Source organism: Callospermophilus lateralis, chromosome 3, assembly GCF_048772815.1.
Source record: "Callospermophilus lateralis isolate mCalLat2 chromosome 3, mCalLat2.hap1, whole genome shotgun sequence".
Classification (NCBI taxonomy): Eukaryota; Metazoa; Chordata; class Mammalia; order Rodentia; family Sciuridae; genus Callospermophilus; species Callospermophilus lateralis.
The window spans coordinates 104177011-104202117 of NC_135307.1; the positions used below are offsets into that span (position 1 = coordinate 104177011).

The 25107-nt window shown below is 33.2% G+C and overlaps 1 protein-coding gene across 2 annotated transcripts; it reads right to left on the reverse strand.

Annotated features, from left to right (window-relative positions):
- Positions 1-333: 333 nt before the first annotated feature.
- On the reverse strand, positions 334-22897 carry Bnip2 (BCL2 interacting protein 2). 2 transcript variants are annotated; one of them, XM_076850872.2, is made up of 12 exons: positions 22710-22897; positions 17518-17624; positions 16523-16590; positions 15374-15550; positions 13419-13595; positions 10851-10953; positions 9988-10119; positions 8488-8574; positions 8291-8389; positions 7710-7745; positions 4872-4919; positions 334-3358 (listed from the first exon to the last, which is right to left on the reverse strand). In XM_076850872.2, exons 2-12 carry the CDS (start codon positions 17565-17567, stop codon positions 3334-3336), a joined length of 1002 nt encoding a protein of 333 aa, XP_076706987.1. In that variant the 5' UTR covers positions 17568-17624; positions 22710-22897; the 3' UTR covers positions 334-3333. The 2 variants fall into 2 exon arrangements, with proteins under 2 accessions (XP_076706987.1, XP_076706988.1); XM_076850873.2 differs by lacking the exon at positions 7710-7745.
- Positions 22898-25107: the final 2210 nt, after the last annotated feature.

The following is a 25107-nucleotide window of genomic DNA, read 5'->3' on the forward strand; positions in this document are numbered from 1 at the left end:
AATTGCCACTAAGTGGCTGAGTTGATGAAGGAGATAAAGTTCAAAAACAAGCGCGACAAACTGGAACCTCTGAACAGGTTTATTATTTATTATTTTTATTTATGCCATTTTCATTCCCAGAACAACGCTGTTCTGTCTCATCTTTGTATTCCCTATTAATTAAAGTAATTCTAAATGATCAAACGCAAAATTTAATTATAGTTTAAATGTTTAAGCTGGTTGAATTTTTCATTCCCAAAAGAATAGGAAGTACCCAGACTACATAAAGAAGAGTATCTGAAAATTAGATATTTAAGTGAAAAAAATGGTAGCATAATGAAAGAGAAAAACAAATGCAATCGTTCCAATTAATTTATTTAAATTCATGCATGTTGCAAAAATATGTGCAACAGATCAGGACACAAGTTGTTGTACTCCTAACAAGTCAAAGGAAAAAAAAATTACATCTTCTTAGCAAATCATGACCAACTGAGTTATTTCTCACCTGAAACACATCAACAATTTGCACATACACCTCAGAACTGAATTTCTCACACTGTGAAATGACAGTACTAAGCTAGTCAACATCATCCTGGGCTGGGGATAAGCTCACTGGTAGTGTGCTCTTCCAGCATGCACAAGCCCTGGGTTCAAACTCCAGCACCACCACCACCACCACCACAAAAAAAAAAAAAAAAAAAAAAAAAAGAGAGATAATGAGATCATGATCTTAATAGTGAAAAGGTCACATTAAATTGTGAACTTGTGGTAATTAAAAATATTTTTGAACTATATCAAAGTCAATTAGTATCTAACAAACTGAATTATTCCAAGTGAATATAATGAGTGCCCCAAGGACTTTGCAAATCAGTGACTCTGAAACACCATTACTTACTAGGCTAAGTTTATGTAAACAATTAAGCTACTGTTAAGTTGATATTCAAAAAGTGTGCAGTAGCAGCTGGTAATTATTTTTCAAGTTCCTTCTTTGTCAAACTGTGAAAATGCAGAAAGATACTGAGGCAAACATTTTAATCATTTGTAGAATGTCTTGTAAGATAGTTATCTGAAGCATAAAGGCATGTCACACTCTAGTTATGTGAATGCAATGAACTCTTTTAATTTTCACCTGGTGCTTAATGTGTTGTTCATTTTTCATTTAGTTCTCAAAAAAAATATATAGTTGCAACAAAGCTGTCCTTTCAAATTTTAGTCACTCCTTACTATTCAACAAACTATTTTCAATTACCATTTAGGACTTAATAAAGAAGTTACATTACTAGGCCTCCCCAGTGATCTGATTTTAAATTCATTCAGAATCTCAGGAAGGGGAGTTCCCCCAGGTAATTCTTTTGTACTAATTTAGAATATCCAGTAGATAGTACCTCACTTTTCTCCCCAGTTAGCCTTCTCATGCAGTCTAAGTTCTCCACACTTTCTCCTAGCAAGGCAAACTGCACCATTCCCATTCCCTATGACAAGATAAACTCTTCTGGGATAGAACTGTGGCTCAGTGGTAGAGTGCTTGCCTAACATGTCTGAGGCACCAGGTTCCATCCTCAGCACCACATAAAATAGATAAATAAATAAAGTTTAAAAAATTAGAAAAAAAACCTCTCCTATTGCAAAACAGGCCTTTAAAGTACATTAATTCATTTACTTCATTCCTGAGATTTATTTATAATCCATTTTTCAAGTACATGGGGAAAAAGGCATGAAAACAAAATGGAATGGTGTAGCCAATCTCTAGTGTCATCCTATCTCAGGCTGCCATCTGATTGAGCAACGTTAACAATTTTCTATTTAGCATACAGGAAAGGGAAGGCTGAAGGTACTGTGTCATCTTACATACAATATTACTAACCTCATCAAGCAACTGGCTTGTTGTACAAGTTCTAATGCTAACTTAACTATCAACTGAAGAATTTTAAAAAGCCACTTTTACATTAAATCAAACACATTTCCAAATTCTCTGAGCACTCATATAAACAGCTAATACTGAGTTTATACAGTTAGTTGAAAGAAGTCTATTAAGAGACAAATCCTTTACCTTTTTTAATTCTGGAATTGCAGTTGATGAAATTCTAGCTATATTTATTTGTTAATCAGATTTCAGTATTCAGTGCAGTGTGATGTCCCTTATGGAAAACTAAGGTTTATCAAATTTAAAACCAGAAATAATGGTTCTAAACTTTAATTTGAGCACTCTACTTACTAAGCCAGGATTCAAACTTGCTTTTATATGAAAAGAAAAAGCAGAGGAAAATATGAATTCTATTTGTAGGTTTTACCAGCTTTATCCTCCTACAATCCAGCCTTGTTCATACATTGTGCATAGCCCATAGGTTTTCTGCTGGATACAAATAATCAGCTGCCATATATATATATATATATATATATATATATATATATATATAGTACTTTCCTTAGGAGAGACACATTCAATGGCATCTCTGATAACAGCTAAATCTTTATTCCTTTATAAAGGTTTCCCTTCTTTTCAATAACACTGGTAGACTCTATTAGAATCCTATGTCATTTCTCCTCCTAACCCCTTGAGTTAGACTATTAAAAGCTTAAATGTGGGGTTGGTATCATGTCTCTCCTTGGTGCTTGCTTAGTACTATAATCAAAGCAGAATAGAGGATCAAATTACCTCATACTTTTTAAAGAGAAACTTTTGGTTAAAAAGGTGTACTTAGAGCCAAAGACAGTGACAGAATATTCAAACCAGTTAAGTTAGTTCTATGACCTTGGCAGAAAGTTAATAAATTAAAAGTACTTTCACATCAATCAGCAATGGAAATTAAAATCAAATATGGAAAAATGTCATTGTTCTTTCTGAATTTTAATATTCTGACAGCAAATAGGCTACTTCTGTTGTTAAAAAAAATTGAAACAGACCATTTTGCAACAATATATATTTAGGAACAATTTCTGCAAAAATAAGTTAATAAACATAATAAAAGAATTGAGTGAAAATTATCATGTATTTTTGAAACTGAAGAGCCAAATACTTAATGTGGTGCAAAACCATCTATTAAAAAGCCCAGTCCACTTTGAGACACACAGATGAAAGACTACTTAAAATTGTCTACAAGTGTTATCTAACCACAATTAAATCCAACATCTTTATTCATAATCCCCAAATTCTGAAGGAATGCCTGAATAGTTTTTGTCAGTTTATTTCTTCAATACAAAGTGTTTCTAAGATTTCAGCAAGAATAATGGTTTTGGCTTAATTCATTGTAATGACATTAATAAAAGATCTGTCTAGAGCTGCTGGATCCCAGTCAAAAGGCTGCTGAAGAATGCTTCATCCAAGGAATCCTCCAGCATCTCCCATAACTGGACTTAAGTCAGCATACCAAGTTTAGGACTGATGAGGACAAAAAGTAAAGGAAAATCCCCTTTTATAGCAGACACTTTATATTAAAAAAATGACAATGGTAAAGCCATGATTGTATGATCAGTACAGAAGAGAATAAATCTTAAAAAGCTAGGCACAAATCTACTTCAATTTTGCTACTCTACCCTTCTCTTTTTGTAAAATAGCTTACAGGACATGCTGGACAGCATGACCTTTAAATATGGAGAATATTAAATTTACTAAGTATATGTCACTCAAGTTTATGAAAATTCTGGACAAATCTGTTGTTTTAGAATGATTCTGTGGTTAATTAAGCTCTGTTTGGAGGCACAAATACAGTTTATTTCAATATAATAGTACTTACCAAATGAAACAAGGAGTTTACATACTTATCAAATGTTTCATCCCAAACAGCGCAATATAATGATGCTCTAAGACATACAAAATTAACTTAATTTACACTATTATTGTCTATTATTGTCAAGCTCGATTCAACAGAAACTTGAAAGCACTTCATATTTGACTAGGTCAAACTACTACTGAGTTCAAATAATTGATATGGAAGTATTTTGGTAAAGTGCCCACAGTGAGAGCAGTTTAAAAAGCAGCCCCTGTTTTCTACAGAAATTGTGACAGTGAATACTCATCACATTCTCTGCAATATTACAAAGCACTCACACGAATTCTGGGGAGTGATACCCTGGACACACAGCTTATTTCACATTAGTGAACAAATCCAAAAATTTTTATAACAGTTCTGACTTTGGGCCAGAAGATAAAATATCCCATATTTACATATGTACAAACCCTAACTTCTAACCTATTAGTTCTAAAAATGGCTTTTTGACTTGTTTTCAGAGGAAAAAGTGTACAATGCACTTGTATTTGTGCTTCTGAATTAAGGAACAATATACATTAAGTGGAAAAAAAAAAAAAAGCTTGGGATGGTACTATCTACTTAAATTATGTACATGATCTTTGGATATTTGAGAAAATCAGTTTAACTGACCCTTGCCTTAGAGCAACTTAATTTTCTAAAGTTACCCAGGAAATGTATTCAACCATTTACAAAATCAAAACATCTAACATGTACTTTATAAAATCATGATCTTATTTACCTGCCTATTCTTCTACAAGATAGGTATACATTAAAAAATTTTGCTCAAAAACATAAAAATATATATTATTTCTTTGACATTTAGGCATATAAATATTTTACTGAAGATGCATCATCACTCAATAAACAAATGCAAAAACTGCTTTATAAAGTGTAGTTCTCTGCTAATTAGCAATATAAAATACAAAATGATTACAATATAATTAACCATTTAAGAGCTAAATTCGAGATTTGCAAACCAATACAGCAGTGAATAGCCCCTTGTACAAAAGTCCATTAAGAAAAAGTCAATTTTGTAACAGATTACATAAAAATGCAAGCCAATAAATGCATTATAAATGCAAAAGAGAGCATTGCTTCATCAGCACATTCTTCAGTCTTGTTTGAACTAGATGCCAAACTTACTGTTCACTTTTCGGTTCATCTTGTTTTCCATTAAGTTCTTGATCAACTCTGTTCAACAAAATATACAGAAAATGAGATACCAGTAACTAAACAAACCTTTCTAAAAGTACCAGTAACTACTTTTAACATAGAATATTATTCTGTTAAAAAAAAAAAAAAAAAAAAAACAAACAAAAAAAACAACAAAGCTGTGCAAAGAAGCAGACACAGAAAAAGATTACCAAACATTATTTCCCCATCCAGAAAAGAGAATTTTTAAAAGACAGGACACTGGCAAGAAACATGAATACAGTTTCTTTAAAGACTAGTTCATGACATAGTGTGGCTGCAGCAGGGATTCAAGGGCTAAGAGACTGGCAACATGAAAAATAACTCCCTCAAAAAAGATTTTATTTACTGAAATATGAAGGGAGATGGGGGTTTAGCTCAGTGGTAGAGTACTTGCCTAGCATGCCTGATGTCATGGATTCACAAAGAAATATAAAGTGTCACTAAAGCCACTAAATCATCATTAAATGATTATATGATCTTAAGTTCAGCAAAAAATGCAGGCTTATTGAAACCTAATCATTCTCCAAAATTTATTGGTACACTTAGTGAATGTCTTTCACTTATGCTGATAATAAGAAACTGTTAAGGATTTAAAACCAAGAAATACCTAAATGTACATTAAAATCTCATTAGAGATTAGTGGTTGTTTGAACAGAGGCAGTATAAATATTTAGGCACATGGAGATTTGAAGGATTACATAATTATTGCATAATTATAGACAACCCTTAAAGACAATATACAACAGTCTATTACTCTCATATATGTAGTAATTTGAATAACTTATGTGGGGACATTTAAAATAATCTGGTATGATGCAGGAAGAGATTATACCTGTTTCCAGTCCTATGATGATTAGGACCCATTACTATGATCACCTGAATATTAGTGAATCAGATCTAAAAGCTCTGGCCTGGCTGGGTTTGGTGGTACATGCCTATAAACCTACAGACTTGGGAGTCTGAAGCAGGAGGATACCAAGTTTGAAGCCAGCCTCTGCAACTTAGCCAGATCCTGTTTCAGAAATAAAAATGGGCTGGGGGTGTAGGTCTGTACCAGTACCAAACAAATAAAAAGCTGTGGTCTGTTGTAAAACTGGATTAACATTTAAAAATATTCTTTATAAATATTTGAAAGATCTGATAATCATAATTATTTTATTTTTAAGCTGTTGAAACAGTTTTACAATCCCTAGCTACCTGGCCACACTGGCAGGGAGTTATTTGAAAGAAACATCTGAGACATTTAAAACTGCTGTACTTCAATACTCACAATACTCAATACCCTTTTAAACACCAATACTTAACATGGAGATATTGCCTTACATAAGGTCTCATACTTAGCCAATATTTTGACTTTAAGAACATTTTTCTGTATTAAAATTGAATTTTATTATTCTCAAACTGATAATGATTTATTATTTTTTAAGGCTAAAGAAACTCTATATAAAAATTAAGTTACTTAAGATATATGCAATATTATTATTTAAGGTTAGACACAAACAACGGTGAAAAACAAAATCAAAATAATAGTAATAGATTTCAAACAATGCATTTAAATAAAAAAGTATGAGTCCCATTTTTTTTTTCTGCTACTGAAACTACGTGACAGTTGATTAAACACTAAAAACTTTTAAAAAGATATCATACAGCCCATTTCATCAACAAAAGCAATTCATTTTAAAATCCAGGAAGTAGCTGGCTTCAAAACATTCTACGATTATAGATTTTATTTTAAATTCCAGCCACTTGTCCGGCAAATGCAAAGCAATGCTTAAGAAAGGAATGAGAAATCAGCATGATCCACAAACACTGCCCACACTCTTACAAAGTGTCAGAGAGAAATGTAAACCTATGACACTATCACATGGTCAACTGAATTCTCACCAAAAGAATGGAAATATATTCAAAATTAAGAATGTTCCAGTACGTTACTTATAGCTAGATCCAGTTTAGCTTGTCAAAATGATTAATACATATATGATAACCTCTCATCTTAATTCTGAAGATTTAGTAAACCATGTTTTGCTAATGTAAATATTTTTTAAAAATCTATAAACAAATTAGATCCAAATCAGATCTAATTAGATCTAACAAATTAGATCCAAAACCTACTTTTCTAAACTACTTCATAAAGTGGTAACTATTTTATACCTTGCCTTTTCATCTTCTATGCCAAGATATTAACAGATAACAGTTTGTTATGCTCAAAGCAAAAGTATTCAAAATTAAATTTAAAATGGAAAGCAGAGTGTTTAACTGTTAAATGGTACATTGAACTTTTAGGTATTTTACCACATGTACAATTTGACTGGTTAGCAGGCTATTTAATTTAAGCATACAAGGAAATCAATGTTGGTTAGCTAAAGAGTATTTGCATTGCAAATATAATCAACCCCAAGAAACAAATTTGATTACTTAGAAGTTTGCATACATATTTCAAAGCACTAAGATTTAAAGAAAGGAATGAAACAGATAATCTTAAAAGTATTGGTTATTTTAAATAGCATTCTCAGTAATTTCTGTGGTTTCACCAATAGTGTTCAGATCAGTAACAAAAGAAGAGGGGCTTTAATTACTAACTGGCGTTTTATTTGGTATTAAAACAGGGTGAATCCAATCATATTCAATTTGAGGACTCTGGATTTTCTATATTTGGATGTTGGGGTGTATTTATATTTACAAGTGCTATTATCTTTCTCTACAAGCTAACCAACCAATAAAGAAGAGTTAGTCTGTGCAATGCAAATGGACTAGTCTAGATGCAACCCAGTCAAGGTGTGCATATACCTTTTTTGTTTCTTTTTAAACTTTTCTTCTTCATACCTTAGTAAGGAAGAGTTATTTCAGTAAATACACATTATGAGATTAACAAAAACTTAAACAAAATAGACTAAAAATGAAATCATATTAAGTCTCCAGGGAAGACCAAAAATACTGAACATATTATGCAGAAGGTAAAAATTAACTTAATAAATCTGGCATAGACATATTAAAAATACCAAACCTCAGATTAGACTTATACCAATTCTTTTTAGAAGCTAGATGAAAATAAGTGAATCTGGTAAACAGAACAAATTCCAGTCACTGCTAAGTATTACGGTTAGGTTGATTTAATTAATAATTTATTTATTTATTTAGCATTGTGATTTTTCAAATGCTATGATGAGTTTACTCAAATTTGGAGAGCAACATGTTTAAGTACAGGGAATGTTCTTTAGTACTAACCTATCAGGAAATCATCTCTTAGATTATAACCAGTCTTTAAAAAGCTGTTATGAAATATGTGTAGTAAGAAATACTGAAAAATATTACCTTACACATCAAAATATAAAGATCCAATACAATTAAAGGAATAAAACAAAACATACTGTTTTATGCATTCTGGTATGCCAACATATTCCATGGGAACAAGTTCCGCTAGCTCTGCCAAATTAAAGACGTATCTAATTTTTTGGCTGAATTTCGAGCTATGAAAAAAAATAAAAACAATTACCTCAATATTTTTGACTATGAGTACTGACAAGAAATTTAAATAAGGAATTTTTTTCTACATGAATAAAACTACCTAATAAATGGTCTTGTAACAGCCAGGAGTGTTCTGATAAACCAAGAGGGATGCACAATAATTAGGGATTTTAGGTTTTTCCGTAACCTAGAAAAAAGGAAAAGAAAATTATAAATTTCCTACAAATTAAAATGCTTTTAAAGACATGTGCCAGTTTATACAAAATAACTGAAATATATCATCCCAAAAGTTCTCATTTATGTATTAACACTTTTTAAAGACAAGAAAACATTCTTGAACTATAATGGTTCCTTCTACTGCTATGAAAAAAAAATTATTTCATTTGGTCAATTTATGTGTGTATGTGTATGTGTGTATATATATAATATAGAATGTTATTAAGTGTCTCCTAGCATTCATTCACTGGTCTTCAGAACTTGTCAACCAGGGAAAGACTAATATAGAACATAAAAAGCAAACTATTTTTCTTTTTCAAGACTAGGGAGAAATTGGTACTAATTTCTTCAATACCATGAAAGACTCTGTGCAGGCAGAGGTGGGAGGAGAGATAACTAAAGGAACACCACAAATCACATCTAATGTGTACACTTAAGGGCTAACATTGTGACTATGTTTATTTATCAGGCTGGGATTGTGGCTCAGTGGTAGAGCAATTGCCTCACACAGGTGGGACCCAGGTTCGATCCTCAGCCCCACATAAAAATAAAGGCATTGTGTTGTGTCCATCTACACCTAAAAAAATAAATATTTAATTAAAAAATGCTTATTTATCCATGCATATTTCACACATAAAGTGATCATCAAATACATATATATTTAATTACCAGTGTGAACCAATGCCAAATTTAGGTACCTATTAAACCAACTGGAAGATTCAAGTTCCTTCATTAGCACAGACAACTAATTCCTGAGATAACGTACTCTACGTATATTTTGGAGTTTGTTCCAAAGAAAAATTAGAACTAAACTAGTATCTTTAAGGAACATAAAACATACTAAGAAGTATAAATAAGGCAACACTCAAAATTTAACAGGAAAAGAACTATGTTCTCCCTCTTTTCCCAAGATGTAAATTGTAGTAAAGTGTTTTAAATGGTATGAGGGATAATAAGTGCAATCTTAGCAGTTTGTTTAAAGAATTATTCTTTATGGCACAGATCAAAATTAGTTTACTACATGACGTTGGGAAATACTGTCTTTAGAAAATAGAGACCTATTATGAAATTAACACTTAATTTAAAAAGTGGCTATAGTATTTTTTTTTTTTTTAAACTCTGATACCAAGGATTGAACCCAGAGGTGCTTAACCACAGAGCCACATCCAGCCACTTTCATTTTTTTTAATTTTGAGACAGGACCTCACTAAGTTTGCTGAGGCTAGCTTTGAACTTGTAATCCTCCTGCATTAGCCTTCTAAACTGCTGGGATTACAGGCATGTGCCACTGCACCCAGCAAGAAACAGAGTATTTTTAAGTGGGAATCAAATATAAAACTTAACTGAATAAAGCCATCTGTAAAAATTATTCAGTTTTTGTTACCTTCTATCAATTTGCTGATAACATTTTCTGAGCCATCCCAGACTGGGCATTTTTCTTCGAGTTGTTGCACCATTTAAATAAACTATCATGTAGTTTTCTGCTACTAATAGCTCCAAAGTGCCAATAACATACCTGCAAAAATAAATTAAGTTTAACTCTTAAATATCACTGTGTAAACCTGAACTAGGTTGTACAAATTATACAATTCCCTTCTCTCCCACTTGATGAGAACAGACACAATTAAAAATTTAAAATTGCATTAGCTGGCATTATAATTACTTAAAACCAAGTTATTTTTTAGATATAAATATTGAAATATTTATAGATTAAATGACATGATGTTTGGGATCTGTTTCAAAATTGTATAGTGGGGAAAGAATTAGGAATGAAGTCTAAATTGGTAATTGCTGAAGTGGGTGACTTATATATGAAGATGTGATATACTTTTCTGTGTATGATTTAAATTTTTCACAAATACATTTTAAAAACTGCACCCAGAATAATCTCAGAAATAGAACAACTCTTTGGAAATGTAAGAAGTGAGTCAGCTCATTACATTAGGCTTCTATGGGTAAATGTATTTTAGCCACATGATTCTAAGATGAAAGTCACTTTTTTATATTTATATGTCCTCAGATGTTTATAAAGAAGTTGGAAGAGATATGAGATATACCTTCTAATTTAAAAAATGCCAATCTTTTTGTTGAGTTGGAAAACTATAGTTTCATAATTCCAAAGAGCAATGACTTAAAAGAGTCAGAAAAGGGATTATTTATATAATTTTTACATAGCTTAATTCACTTCCTCAAACTAGAGATCCATTTAGCTCAGAATTCTGTCTAAACATTTTAAGATATACTTACTTAAAGAGATTGTCCATCAGGTATCTATAGTTAGGTTGACCACTTTCAGGCATAAAACAGACAGCAAACACAACAATGGCATTTAATCCATCCCCATAATATCCTGAAAAAGAAATCAAATACAAAATCACTAGCATGATTTTACTCTTAAAGATTTTTTTTAGAGGACATCAGTATGATTGATAGAAAATAATCAATTGACACAGTTAAAGAGCCATATTTTAGCAAGTAGACAAATAACATGATATAATCCAAAAAGACACAACATCTGAAATAAACATTTTATGCAACTTAACAGATAAAGTGGGTGTTTTCTAAAAGTTAGTTTTATTTTCAACAATGCCTAATGTTTTGTAGAATTGAGGAGATCAGAACCAAGAAAGAATTATATCTCTGACATAATTCTCAGTGGAAAAAAAAGGTACTAATGTGTTTCAACTGCAATATTTAGATATTAAGCTATATTCAGTAACAATATTTTTGCTTTAACCATCATTTCTATTGTTTCTTAATATGAACTGAAAAGACTGAACATTTCAAGAACATTAGAATCTTCACTAACTTTCCTAATTCCTCAATTACAAAACACATTAAGTGTAATTGTCCAATATAATTATTTTCCTGTATAAAAAATAAAGTGCTATTTTTTGAAAGATATTAGGTTTAAATCATAAGGCAGGTCTCACAACTTTATTTCTACCAATGAGCTGAATTAACGCATGTTGGACTTCCTGATTCAGATTATCCTGTTTCCTTCATCTGAATAAGATTAAATTAGGCAGAAGAATATTACTGCAAATATTCAAGTGATTTGCTTTCAGATGAATGAAGATTGTAGAAATAAGCAGGGGAATGCATTTGGCAGAAAGTAAATCAAGCAGAAATGATTCTATGTAGAAAATAAAATCAGTTTGTATGCCTCTGTCCAGTGTTAGGAGGATTTAAAGAAACAAGACGTGCTCTATAGAATGATTTGCACTCTGACTTTCTGGCACTATTTACACAGTACCTAGGTAAACTTTTATATATGGTACAGTCAGACTGACAGGAACTTGTACTTTCCTAGCTGTCCCATTTGACTAGAAAATCTCCTAAGGGAAGGAACTAAACTTTATTATTTTTGAATACCCCATAAATATGCAACATGGATGCTCTACAAAATTATAGAATGAGCTAGTTCTCTAGTAAAGCTAAATGGTTTGTTAAGGGCTTTAAGGTAAATTAGGAGTTACAGTTTACTAATATCAATCCAAGTTTTACTAATATCCAAGAGAAAATTTGTATAAGAATGTTCACCAACAGTCATATTCATAAGCAGTCTTATTCACAGTCCAAACTGGAAGTGATACACATGACTATCAAAATGAAAATGGATAAATAAACTTAATTCATTTATGCAATGGGCTAGTATTTGGCCATATAAAAGAATAAACTATAGCTAGGCATGGTGGTGAATGCCTGTATTCTTAGCTATGAGAAAGACTGAGACAGAAGGATTTCAATTCCAGGCCATACTGGGCAATTTAGTGAAATTGTACGAGTGTCTCAAAATAAAAAATAAAAAGGGCTAGGGACGTAATTCAGTGGTATAACATCCCTGTATTCAATACCTGGTAGGTGGGTAAAAAAGAAGATGTGTGCAAGAACATGAAGGAATCTTAAAAACATGCTGAAGAAGAGTGGTAAACAAGAATACATACTATAATTTTGCATAAAATTCTAGAATAGGCAAAACTAATCACAGGGGTAGATATTAGAGTAGTGGTTACCAGAGAGGGGGAATTCATTGGAAAGGGTTATTAAGAGAATTTTATGGGGCAATGAAAATGTTCTATATGTTCAGGAGTGGGCATATGTGATTATGTAAGTATTTGTCAAAACTCATTGAACCATATATACTTAAGATCACAGCATTTTATTCCATATAAATTATAAATGCATACAAAGGGGAGAATTAATAAACTCCCTGTTTTAGGGGGTATAGAGATAGGGGCAGATGGGAAATTTCACTGCATTTATTTTGATACTTTTTGAACTTACTATATGCATATATTAATAATTTTTAAAAATTAATTAATTCATTTTGTTACACATGACAGCACAATGCTATAAATTATAGTTCATATTACACACATAGAGCACAATTTTTTATCTCTCTGGTTATATAAAATATATTCACACCATTTGTTTCTTCATACATGTAGTTAGGGTAATGATATCCATCTCATTCCACCATCTTTTTTACCCCCATGCCTCCTCTCTTCCCCTCCCACCCCTCTGCCCTCTCTAGAATTTGTCTATTTCTCCCATGCTCCCCCTCCCAACCCCACTATGACTCAGCCTCCCTATATCAGAGAAAACATTCGGCATTTGGTTTTTTTTGTTAACAATTTTTAAATGTAGGTTTTATCCTTTTACTTCAAACCTGTTATGTTCCTAAAACAATATGAGAACTATTTATTATGTTTTCAAAGTTATGCAAGATCTCTGGGGATATTTTCTTTTCTGAAAGCATACAGAGTTCTGATGTTGCATTAAAAAATCTGAACAAACTTCAGTAACTTTTACCTCCATGACTGATAACTTTTTTATAGGGCTCAATTGCCTTCATATCAACCCTGTGGTCCTGTTCTCCAATCCTGAACATACGCCAGCGTCGTCCATCTTCCTTTTCTTCTGCTGCTGAATATTCAGTGATTGAGCCTTTCCTAATTACTTCTGTTGTTTTGGGTTTTGGAAGATCATCTGTCAAAATAAAAGGGTTTTGAATCACAAATTGTTATTTCTATAAAAAAAATCAAGTTATAAGTTAACCACTTCACTATCTAGATTAGTTAGAGATTTCTTTTTTCTTTTGAGATGTGGTCTTTATTGTCCAAGCTGGCCTCAAACTCCTAGGCTCAAATAATCCTCTCCTGGGCAACTGGGACTAAAGGTGTATGCCACCATGCAGACAATTTTTGCTACACTGTCTGTGGAATTTGAAATATCCCTTCCATAATACAGGAAAAGGCTTGCTTTTAATTTAAGGCCATTTATTCCTTTGGGAATCACAGTTTTATAAAACTTTTTATTGCCCAATTCAACAAAGATAGTTAATCACAGTGCAATGTCTATCAACAAGTTCAGGAAAGACAATTCATAGAGCCATATGAGTCTTTAATACATTGACCCTTCAGGCATTTCCAGATTTCAATTACGACAGCACTGTCCAAGACAGTTACTACCACAAGTTACTTCAAGTAACTGAGAGTTGATCTCTTTTTTAACACATAAATTAATTCCTCCAAATTGTAATACCAGATAGAAAGTGGTTAACTACTCAATAATCATTTCTCATTTGATCAGTTTTATGAAGCAGAAGAGTATTTATAATATTAAGAAGAATACATGCAAAAGTCTATTTAAATTACCATTAGCAAAAGCATAAGCATCAACGATTAGATGTAATTTATATTTCAAGATTGCAGTAGCTGATTTTTAATGAAATAATGATTTTCAAAATTTTAGTATTATAGTCCTTACCAAAAGATGGGGGGAGGGGAAACCTACTGCATGTTAGTTGTTTGTTTCCAAGACAAAGCTGTTAACGAAAATATCCTTCCAGGAAATGACTACAGCAGCATTAAAGAAAGAAGAGACAAAACACATAGGCAGAAAACTATTTCAGTATCTTATAAAATATTGCTTGTTACTGGACTGCTTATTGAACCAGTAAAACAGGGAAGAAGAACAAAAGACACAGCATATCACCTTCACTGCAGATAAAATACCTACTGCTAAACACTGCTTTGAAAAAAAAAATCACTTTAAAGATAAATAGATATAAAAATTATTAACTATATAAAAATATGTAATAAGAATTGTAATGTATTCCGCTGTTATATATAAATAAAAAACCAATTATTTAACTCAAGAAAGCATGCAAAACAAAACACATGCCAATTCCTTTGAATTCTAAATAATTAAAATGATAAATATCAGGTTTGGGGGCTAACAGTATATATTAATTCAAGTTGGTAATTTCATAAAGTAGAGCACTACCCAGGCAACCTACTTTAAAATCACCCTCCTAAGTCTCCCTTCAGAACTTTCTCTCCACACTTTTAGCACATTCCTTATTATATGTCTCTTGGAAGGATTTTTTTCCTTACTAGATCAACTGAAAAAGACCTAACTATCCAGGAATATTTTTTTATGTCGATAAAAAGAAACAAAAATTGGGCATCAAGAAGAAAATACAGATACATATATAATCTACTACAAACAGTTTTGAACACTATAAAATATTTAGATGTTTGCAGAAATTTTAACTTAAATATATGAACACTGAAAAGAATAACATATTTTGAACAAAATCCTCTAATACATGGGTTTTAGTAGGCTTCATGATCAAAATTTTAAGGCTTATCAAGTATTTCCTAAAGAGAATACAATTGCAAAAACATGTGTCTGTGTGCTTATATAAATGTAAAGATAAACATTCATTAATAAAAAGATCAGATAAGCAGTAAAACAATTACCTTCCCACTCAAACTCATTACTGTTCTCTGATGGTGTGTCTAAACCATCCAAGTCAATCTCCCCACTTTCATCCAAATCATCTGACAACACAGAGCCATCACCGGGATCCAGTGTCAAGCTAATCTCTGGAGCCATTAGTTTCTTTCTTACTTTATTTCCATTAACTTCTAGTAAGCCTGAAAGTGGAAAACAAACACACACAACAATAGTAGAAGGAATGCTCAGATGATCAAGTTAAAAGAGAAACACTTCAGCCACTTTATTCTTGAGAAAAACAATATTACACAAAATCCCCAAGCACTGATTTATGAAACTTGAAAAAAAAATTTATTTTAAACTGTCGACAGACCTTTATTTTTTTTTTAATTTATATGTTGTGCTGAGAATTATGAATCCAGTGCCTCACATGTGATAGGCAAGTGCTTTAACCAGTGAGCTACAACCCCAGCCCAAAACTTGGAATTTGATTACTAATGCTATTTTTGGTAGTACTGGGGATTGAACTCAGGGGTGTTCTACCAATGAGATTATTTTTATTTTTTGAGAAAGGGTCTCAGTAAGTTGTCTGGTCTGTTATGGAATTTGTAATCTTTTGGCCTCAGCCTCCCAAGTGGCTGGGATTACAGACATGGGCCAACCTGCCCAGTTTCATCACTACTGCTTTTATATCATTGGCAAGAAAACAGTGAGGTATATATATATGTCTTTTTAAGTAACAGACAGACTTCGAAGTCACCTTTACCACTAAAAAACTATTTCCTCCTACTTTTAAAAACTTCTAAAAACTGAGGATTGTCTTTTTTTTTTTTTTTGAGAGAGAGAATTTTTTAATATTTATTTTTTAGTTTTCGGTGGACCCAACATCTTTATTTTATTTTTATGTGGTGCTGAGGATCGAACCCAGCGCCCCGCACATGCCAGGTGAGCGCGCTACCGTTTGAGCCACATCCCCAGCCCTGAGGATTATGTTTTTGAGGGTTAAATTCCCCATGCACTTCAAAAGTGTTTTCCTCAATGTTCAATTTATCCTTTGGCTCCTTAGGATGGAGTAAAAGCTCATTGTGGCGTTTTTTTTGTTTTTGTGTTGATAAAGAAATATGTTAAAAATAACACCAAGTCCATTGGCAGTACAGGTATCAAATTCTTACCAGGCTGGCTCTCTGGTCCAGTTACATCTAGTATATCTGCTTCAATACTATCATCTTCTGGTAAAGGTCTGGAAGACACAAATATACTCTTTAATGCAGAAATTAAAATTTTTTGAAGCTTAAAGATCTGTTAAAAATAAAACTTATAGGAACAATTACATGAAAAACAGAACAATGCTGTTTCTTAAGATTTGGTAATTTACAAATCAATTTTTTAGAAAATTCTGTTGGGGTTACTTATATGTCTATGACACATAAAAGTATATATGAATTCTTTATTCAACAGCTCTTATCCAATTATAAGTCATAAAAATTATTAAAAAATCATAAAACGATCCAAATGGATAAATATGATGTGGTGCATGATCATCACATAACAAAGCTACTTGCTTACTCAAAATGAGAATATGGTATTGCTGGCTACAATTTGTTTGAGTTTGGCATTTCCAAATTACTATCATCATCATGTGCTAAAATGACTCAGTTCTCCCGCCTGCTCCTGCTGTCCATATGCCAATTACTAAGGTACCTTACTGGGTAGTATGTTTTCTGATCATGATGGCACAAAAAGCATCATTTAAATAGAAGGCCTTTCTTTGCAAAGTGTCAAAGGGGCTAGTCAGATGATTCAGAAGATCCTTGTTTATTTATTTACTAAGTTTTTTTCTTACAAACAACTTAAAACTCCCTTCTCCTAGAAGCCTCTCATATTCGAGTTCTAAAAATCCCACATTAAAATATTGTTCATTAGACAAATATTTTGAAACTTAAATGATCAAAACAGTTAAGAAAAATAAAAATTACATATATGTTGAGATGGAAGAAGAGAATCATTCCCAACTACTGCAAAGGAACTTTCAATTCCCAGTATTTAATAACCACCTTGTCAATACTATTTTTTTTAAAAAAACCTAATATTCATTAAGCAACATCTCAAAAAAAAAAAAATCTGAAGTTTTGTTCTACATTTGTTTTCATCAAAAAGCAATGCTCACATTGGAAAATCTTCATCTTGCCATTCTTCTTTCAGTTCTACACCTTCCATTCTCAGCCTGGATTCAATGTCAACTATTGACTCCTGATAATCCAGAGAGCCAATATCCTGTGAAAAAAGAAAAATTGACAATAACTTAATTTCCACTTCACATTTTTATTGGCTGTAAAGGTGCAATCTTATACCTTAGTATAATTTTCAGTTGCATATATGCAAATTGTGTCTCAAATTGTGATTTAAATTGCATTAAAAAAATTGAGGTAAGATAAGAAATTATAGCTAAATACAGGACTGGGTGTAGTTCAGTGGTAGAGTACTTGTCTAGTATGCCCTGGGTTCAATCCCTAGTACTGAAGATACAGCTTGATTCTGGAAATTGAACACTAGTAAACAATATTTATACTCAAAAGATTCAGCAGAGTCAAGTAGTATGCTACCATTTATATTTTCTTTATAGTTTTGACGCCACAATTCTTGAATCAGTCTATTTAGTAACTTGTCCAGTAAACAGAATTAGGCTAACTTTTGATCTGCTTCATATGTATACCATGTCTTTTCACACAGTGTAACTTTTCAGACTGAACTTAGGGGTATTTTACTGTAAGCAATTATATATTTTAACTTATGTTATAAACTTTTATTTTAGTTTTTTAACAAAGGGCATGAATGCCACCTCCCCCCCATCCTCATTTTACAAAGTGAGGAGTCTACAGATCCTCCTTTTGGTTGATGGAGTAAGTTGACAGACATAGAAGTCATGAAAAGTGGCTGGTAAAGAGTGCAACAAAAACAGTGACAAATACAGGCAATGAGGTATATATAAGTATTTAGTTCATTTACATTAGAGTGAATCAGTAGATGAAGTTATTTAAAAAACAGCAGTAACATATTTCTTAAGATCCATGGAACATGACTAGAAGTACTAAAAACAAAGTTAACAAGTAGCTGATGCCAGTAGAAGAGGAAAGAGGGTGGTATGGGGAGAAAGATTCATAACATAGAAAGTCTTTACTGTTTTCATAATAAGCCTTTCTACACTATTTGATTTTTTTAGAACTATGTGTATCATTTAAAAAAGTACTTTTCAAATAAAATAAATGATACCAGCTATACCAGTTGTTCTTCTAAAACAAAGATGTGGTCTTGTTTTATGTTCACCTTATGTCATTACAATACTCAAATAATTTAGTAAAGTCGTACCAAAAACAGCATTATGTTCCAGGACAACAAAATTACAATGGAGATTTCTTAAAAGTTTTAAACTTCACATGTTAAACTAAATTCTGTTCTCAGTCAAGACTGAGAGGGTCTTCCCAGTACACATCCAGAGGAAGGTTTCAAACATTCTCAAAAGGTTTTACATTTTTGAAGATCTACTCACTGGCACAGAAAAAAATGGCAGATGCTGACTTTTCCTCACAAAAATATTTGCTTGGAAAAATTAGTTTATTATGTACAGGAATAAGGAATTTTTAATTCTGAGAAAACAATGAGCCAGGCAATTTGGAAAAATTAATGGGGAAAAAAAAGATTTAAAATACAATGATCTTGACTTATTTAGCAGTTTCTGTTTCTAATACATAATCTATACTGTATTAACATTCATTTTCAATGATGACTTTATAGATTTCGTTCTGACAATAATCTTTCTCTGTAAAGGGGATGAGAATCAATGGGAGTGGGGGACACAACTGTCTTACCAAACAACCCCTTCTATTTATATAATGAATTGAAAAAAAGACTAGTTTCTCCTAGATGGTTAATTTGTTGTATTTCTTAATGTTTTCTCAAGTCTTTGGTACTTACTCTACAGTGAACAAATATATTTCTCTAAATTCAATATAATCAGAAATGCTTCCCATTATTTTGTCTCACTTTTCTATAATTGGAAAAAATATTAGGATGTTCTGGGTTATCTTTCTCAAATAGTTCAAATAATCAGAAAATATTTAATATTTAAAAAATAACAGCAATGACTGAAAGTTGCAATCAATATATTCCCAACTCCTGGAACACTGCTTGGCACATTTCAGGCCTACAAATATTAAGTGGAAAAATAGTTAACTGTAAGGTATGACACTGGATAGAAAACTGTTGTTTAGCCTTAGGTTTATTTTGCTTGTTAAATAGGATTCTTGTTATGTTTTACCCTTCAAAAATGTAGTAAAAATACTTTGTAGGAACCCATATATGTGCAATAATTTTTCTGTTGGCAAAATTATTCCTTATTTGTAAAAAGAAATATTTCTATTGTGAAACTCTAGAAGAAAAACCAAGTCTCGTAGCTAATTTACCACTTGAACAAGCTTATCACTTGCAAAACGCTCCTTTAAACAAGAAAGCCAAGTCTTTCAGTTATTTCAACCTACTTATTCAACTTTTAATCTAAAATAGTGAATGATGTAATGTTAATACATCTCAGTTATATTGTTATGGACATTTAGTTTGATGGTTAATTAATTAAGCTAGTTCAACAGAATATGAGAGTGAGAAACATGATTAACTCCACCTTTCAACAAGAACTTTAGGAGAACAGTACATTAGGTAGATAAAAACAATTTCAACAATTCAGAGTACTGTTCTTGGAAGCACTTTATCACCAAGCAGCTGTAAGAACAGGAAACAAACAAGAAAGGAGTTAATGTAAGCACAACCACTTTGAAGGAAATCAGGATATTGCTGACTCACAAGTTAACTGTGGTTGTTTCCCATTTTTTGTTCAAAGATTTTTCTTTTTTAAAGGAGAATGGGGAAATAATACTTTACTATGTTACTTGTGAAAATAACCTAATACAAAAGAAGTAATCTGATTTCTCAATAGATTGGTGGTAGTGATAGCATATCCTTATTTATGGTAGGTATCTGTGGAAGTCATAATAGTGAATTTCAGTCTTTGACATCAGTGAGATTAAAAATCAAGGAGAGAATGGATTTCCTTCTAACAGCTTCAGAAGGGAGGTATGGTGATAAACCCAACAAAGATAAAGAAAGGAATTTCCATGCATAGCTGAGCAAGCAAAAATTAAATATTAAGATCATATTTAGAACTGTATAGATTATAACTTATAATTGTACTCAGCAATTTTACTATTACGTAGTTTAACACTGCTTCTAGAATAGGTGCAAGTAATGACCATCTCTGCTGAAATCAATTACAGCTCGAAGAAAGAAAACCCAGATAAGTCTTTTACTTACCCATTTAAAAGAAAATGTTCCATTCTAAAATATTGGTATTCACTTTTTAATGAACAGCCTGCATATTTATGAAGATCATTAAGACATGCCTGAAAAAAGTGTTTGCCTGCCATTGCTCCCCTTGGGATCAGGTAGGTTTCTAAGAATGCAATGAGATCTCTATCAGAAATGTTAACACAAAATTTAAAGAAAAACTGTGGAGTGGTGTTGACATTTCATGTAAGTGTGGAAATAAAGTGCAGAATAGTTACGCCACCTACATTTACTAAATTTTCAGAGTGCAGAATATGCTAGAGATGCTCTGATACCTCTAAAAACATTAAAATCTAACACCTGTTACAGAGTTATAATTTTGGTATAATATAAAACTATAATTTTGAAATATTACTATTCTGCTTCATAAGATGTAAGGTTAATGAGATACCTTTTTATCCTGTCAAAGAGCATTTATCAGATGTATGCATGTGTGTATACACATACATATACATACACACACACACTCTTACTTTCTGGATGCCTTCCCCCCCTTATCACTCCATCAGCCTACAATAGATACAATGGATAGAACAACTGTCCCAAAGAGTGCTTTTCACATTTACTAACCACTTTTGTTTTTTCATCTCATATGTTTCAATCAACAACTTTGTAAGGTATAAAACATTGGTGTTATCATTTTCATTTTATCTTATTTATATGAGTCAAATGACAACACACCCTCCTTCCCAGATATGGTCCAGAATTGTTTCTATTATAGCACACTGTCTCCAGTTCACTGGCAACTTTATACAGAATAAATCTGTAATGCCAGATTTGGTTACACTTGGCTTCAAAAGTCCTGTAATGCCTAACAACCATAATAGTTTTTTTTTGTTTTGTGATAAGCTAGTTTAACTTTCATGTACAGAGGGTGGGTCTGTAATAGTTCCTGTACATGCCCAAGATATTAGGCTGCACTAGAAACTATTATGAAGACTAGAATAAGAGTTTAGAGAGAATGTAAAATGACAAGATCTAAGGAGAAAATGTACAATATAACCAAAAAACTACTAGTTTACAGGAACTTAATTAGTAATTTCGGGTATGACTTCCGAAAGCTTACACATTCACAAATTACATAATTTCTTTTACAATTGCAGAAATTTTTATAAAACATTTGGAAAGATACATTTAACTGAAAATACGAAATCAAACATTTGGAAAAAGAGAGCCTAATTCAAACAAAGTTGAGGATGAAAAAAGCAACACTAAAATGCAAAGACATACTTCATTCAACTAATGGGAGGCACCTTGACTACCTTGATGGAACACTACAAAAGCAGTGCCCTCAGAGTTGCCAGGACAGACAAAGGAAGTTTCAAAGAAACCTAATAAAGACCCAAATAAGTTTCTGACTTAATATGACCTGGTCCAACAATTATACTTCGGGAAAATCCAAACCATTTTTTCCTAGATATTTAAACAAGAAAGGCGTGGTGAAAACACGCAGGACTCAGCTTTTCATGTACACACCTATATTTGTTTTAGTTTCCCAGAAGATCTATTTAAGCCCTAGTTACTTATGCTGTTTCCGTGTCTATCCCCCGAGGGTATGAGGCACACCAGAAGTCCAAGTTTCTTTGTTCTGCACCTGGGCCGACGCTGGTCATAAATAAGGAACCAAAGTCATCAGTCAGAGCACCAAGGCTGGGGTGGCGGGGGGGGGGGGTAGAGAAGAGGGACGATTCCATCTCAGGGACAACCATCAAACGGAAAAGCAGGAGGCGGGTGGGGGCAGGGAGCGGGTGTTGGCAACCGCGAGCAGAACCCAGGGCGGGGACCTAGGCTGGGCGGGGATCCGGAAAGCACCTCCGGAGCAGGTTCCGAGGCGCCCCCTACAACGCACACCCCACTGGGTTTCCCCTCCCCGGGGGGCGGTGGGCACACGCCCCACAGGCGTACGCCCCCAGGCTCGTTCCCAGCCCGGACTCGCAGTGCCGGGTCCTCCCAGGCCACACTAACCCCGGAGGAAGCCTTGGCCCCCTCGTCCTCTTCGCCCCTCCAGGCCGGCGACGTGGGGCTGACGGCCAGGTCGCAGAAGGCGGCACCGAGCGGAGCCCGCTCCCCTCGGTCAGCCGTAGAAAGTCCAGCCCCGTTTCCCGGCCGCAGCTGTAGAAGAGGCGACAGAAACTGACCCGGACGCAGTGAGATGCCCCAGCGGAAGTGACTACCTCCCGGCCTTCCCTAGGCGCGGCAGCAGGCGGAAGCGGAGGCGTGGTGTCATTTTGAAACCCAAAGCGTCGCCCCGCCCCTGGGCGGTCGCAGGCTTAAATTAGCAAGTGCGCGCACGCCCTGCGTTCCAGCTGGTGGGGCCCGTGGCCTGGACGCACCACTGGACTCTTGGTGCTTCCTCCCCTTTTGGTGTTAGCTGGGACGCTGGCCTGCAGTTCCGACGAGGCTTTTTTTTTTTTTCTGCTTGTCTCTATTGATCGTCACAATAACTGTGCATTACAAAATGGATAAAGGGGAGGAAAAATATCCGATGCTTCATTTTGGAGAGCTGGACATTAGAGGAATCCTTAGAATTTGGTAAAATTCCCCAGTGTGAACCGCTTGACAGCAGTGCTCCCAAAATGTGGGGAGCGAAGCCAGCCTTAACTACTTAGCGAGGCCCTAAGCTGCTCAGCGAGAACCCCGTCTCTAAAAAGATGATGATGATAAAATAGTAATAATAATAATAATTATTATTATTATTATAAGGCTGGTAATGTGGCTCAGTGGTTAAGTGCCCCCGGGTTCAATCACGGTGGACCCCCACCTCCCCCACGTGTGGGGAGCGATTATTCATTTTTTTTTTTTTTCCTAGTTAGTTGTGGATCAGACTTTGATAAAACAGAACAGAAAAGTTAAAAAAAAGAAAAGAAAAAAAAAAAGACCCGCACAAAATCCAAGTCGGGACATAAAGTTACTTATAAAAATGCCGTGAAGGATCTCAATTTCTATACGTGTTTTTTTTTTTTTTTTTTTTTTTTGCTGTGGACCAATAAAGAACAATTCTCAGAAGGGGTGAGGTCTGTGTACCACACTCAGAAACAACTGTCAGCTGGGACGCTGGCCTGATTTATGGTTTCAAGGAAATGAGATTACTTTGGAGAACATCATAATCCCTCTCAGAAGTTTCATCTACTAAATCTATACAAAAGTCCAGCGGTCAACTATTTGGGCAATTCTATTAGGAAATGAGAAGGCCTGAGAGGAACAGAAAAGTAAAAATTCAAATAATTGACCCAAAATGCTGTTGACTAGATTCATGTTTCTTTGGCAACATTTACTCGCTGTTGGCAGTTAATTAACTCTTCTATGCTTCATCTACAAATGGGGAGAAATAATGCCTACTTCGTAGAGTTTTTGTGAGATAAAGTGATTTGTAAGAATAGTGGTTGGCATGTTGTAATCACATATAAGCATTAGGCATCATTATCATCCTCCTAGTAATTTCCCTAAATAGCTGGCAGAGAAAACAAACCAATCAACAGAGCTTTAACTAAACAAGTTGGGCCATTTAAGAAATTTCATTCTTTGTTGCAGATTTTTCATAATTCCAAATTTTACTTTGTTTTGTAATGTGCAGAATTCCCCACAGGGTGGCAGAAAATTATTTGAAACCATGTAGAATTATGTATTTTTGTGATCTTTCGTTTCTTCTTCATTTTAGTAACTTAAGCATCTAAGGTTTGATCAGTGTTTGGTTTTGAGTAAGCCATTATCCTATTTGTCTTTTCCCCCATCTTGATGAATTATCCACATGTATTGTTGAAACATTAGAAACTATAGGGAAACCAAAATAATAATCACTCACTATTAATACATTTATATATATCCTTTCACATTTTTGTATACATATAACTATAAACTACATATGCTTTCATAAAAATATGGATAATGTACTAATAGTTTACAATGTTATTTTTCCTTTTCAATTTTTTAATTTGTTCTTTTTAGATGTACATGACAGTAGAGTATATCTGGACATATTATACATACATGAAATATAACTTATTCTAATTAGGATCCCATTCTTGTGGTTGTACATAATGTGGAGTGTCACTGGTGATATATTCATATATGAACATAGGAAAGTTATGTCCAATTCACCTATTTTCCTTTTCATATAAAATATATCATTAACTTCTTTTCAGGTCAATAATTATATTTCAACATCATAATATTTATTATAACTTATTTATTAGCAATCTTTTATGGAACATTTTTTTTATAGTTAAAAAACATTTCTTGGTGTGTTCCAAAAGTTGGAAACATAGGATTAACTTATTTTCAAATAATAATTATACTTTGAAATAATATGCTCAATATACTTTTCTTCCACTTCTTACAAGAGTCTAACGCAATGGATCCAGTT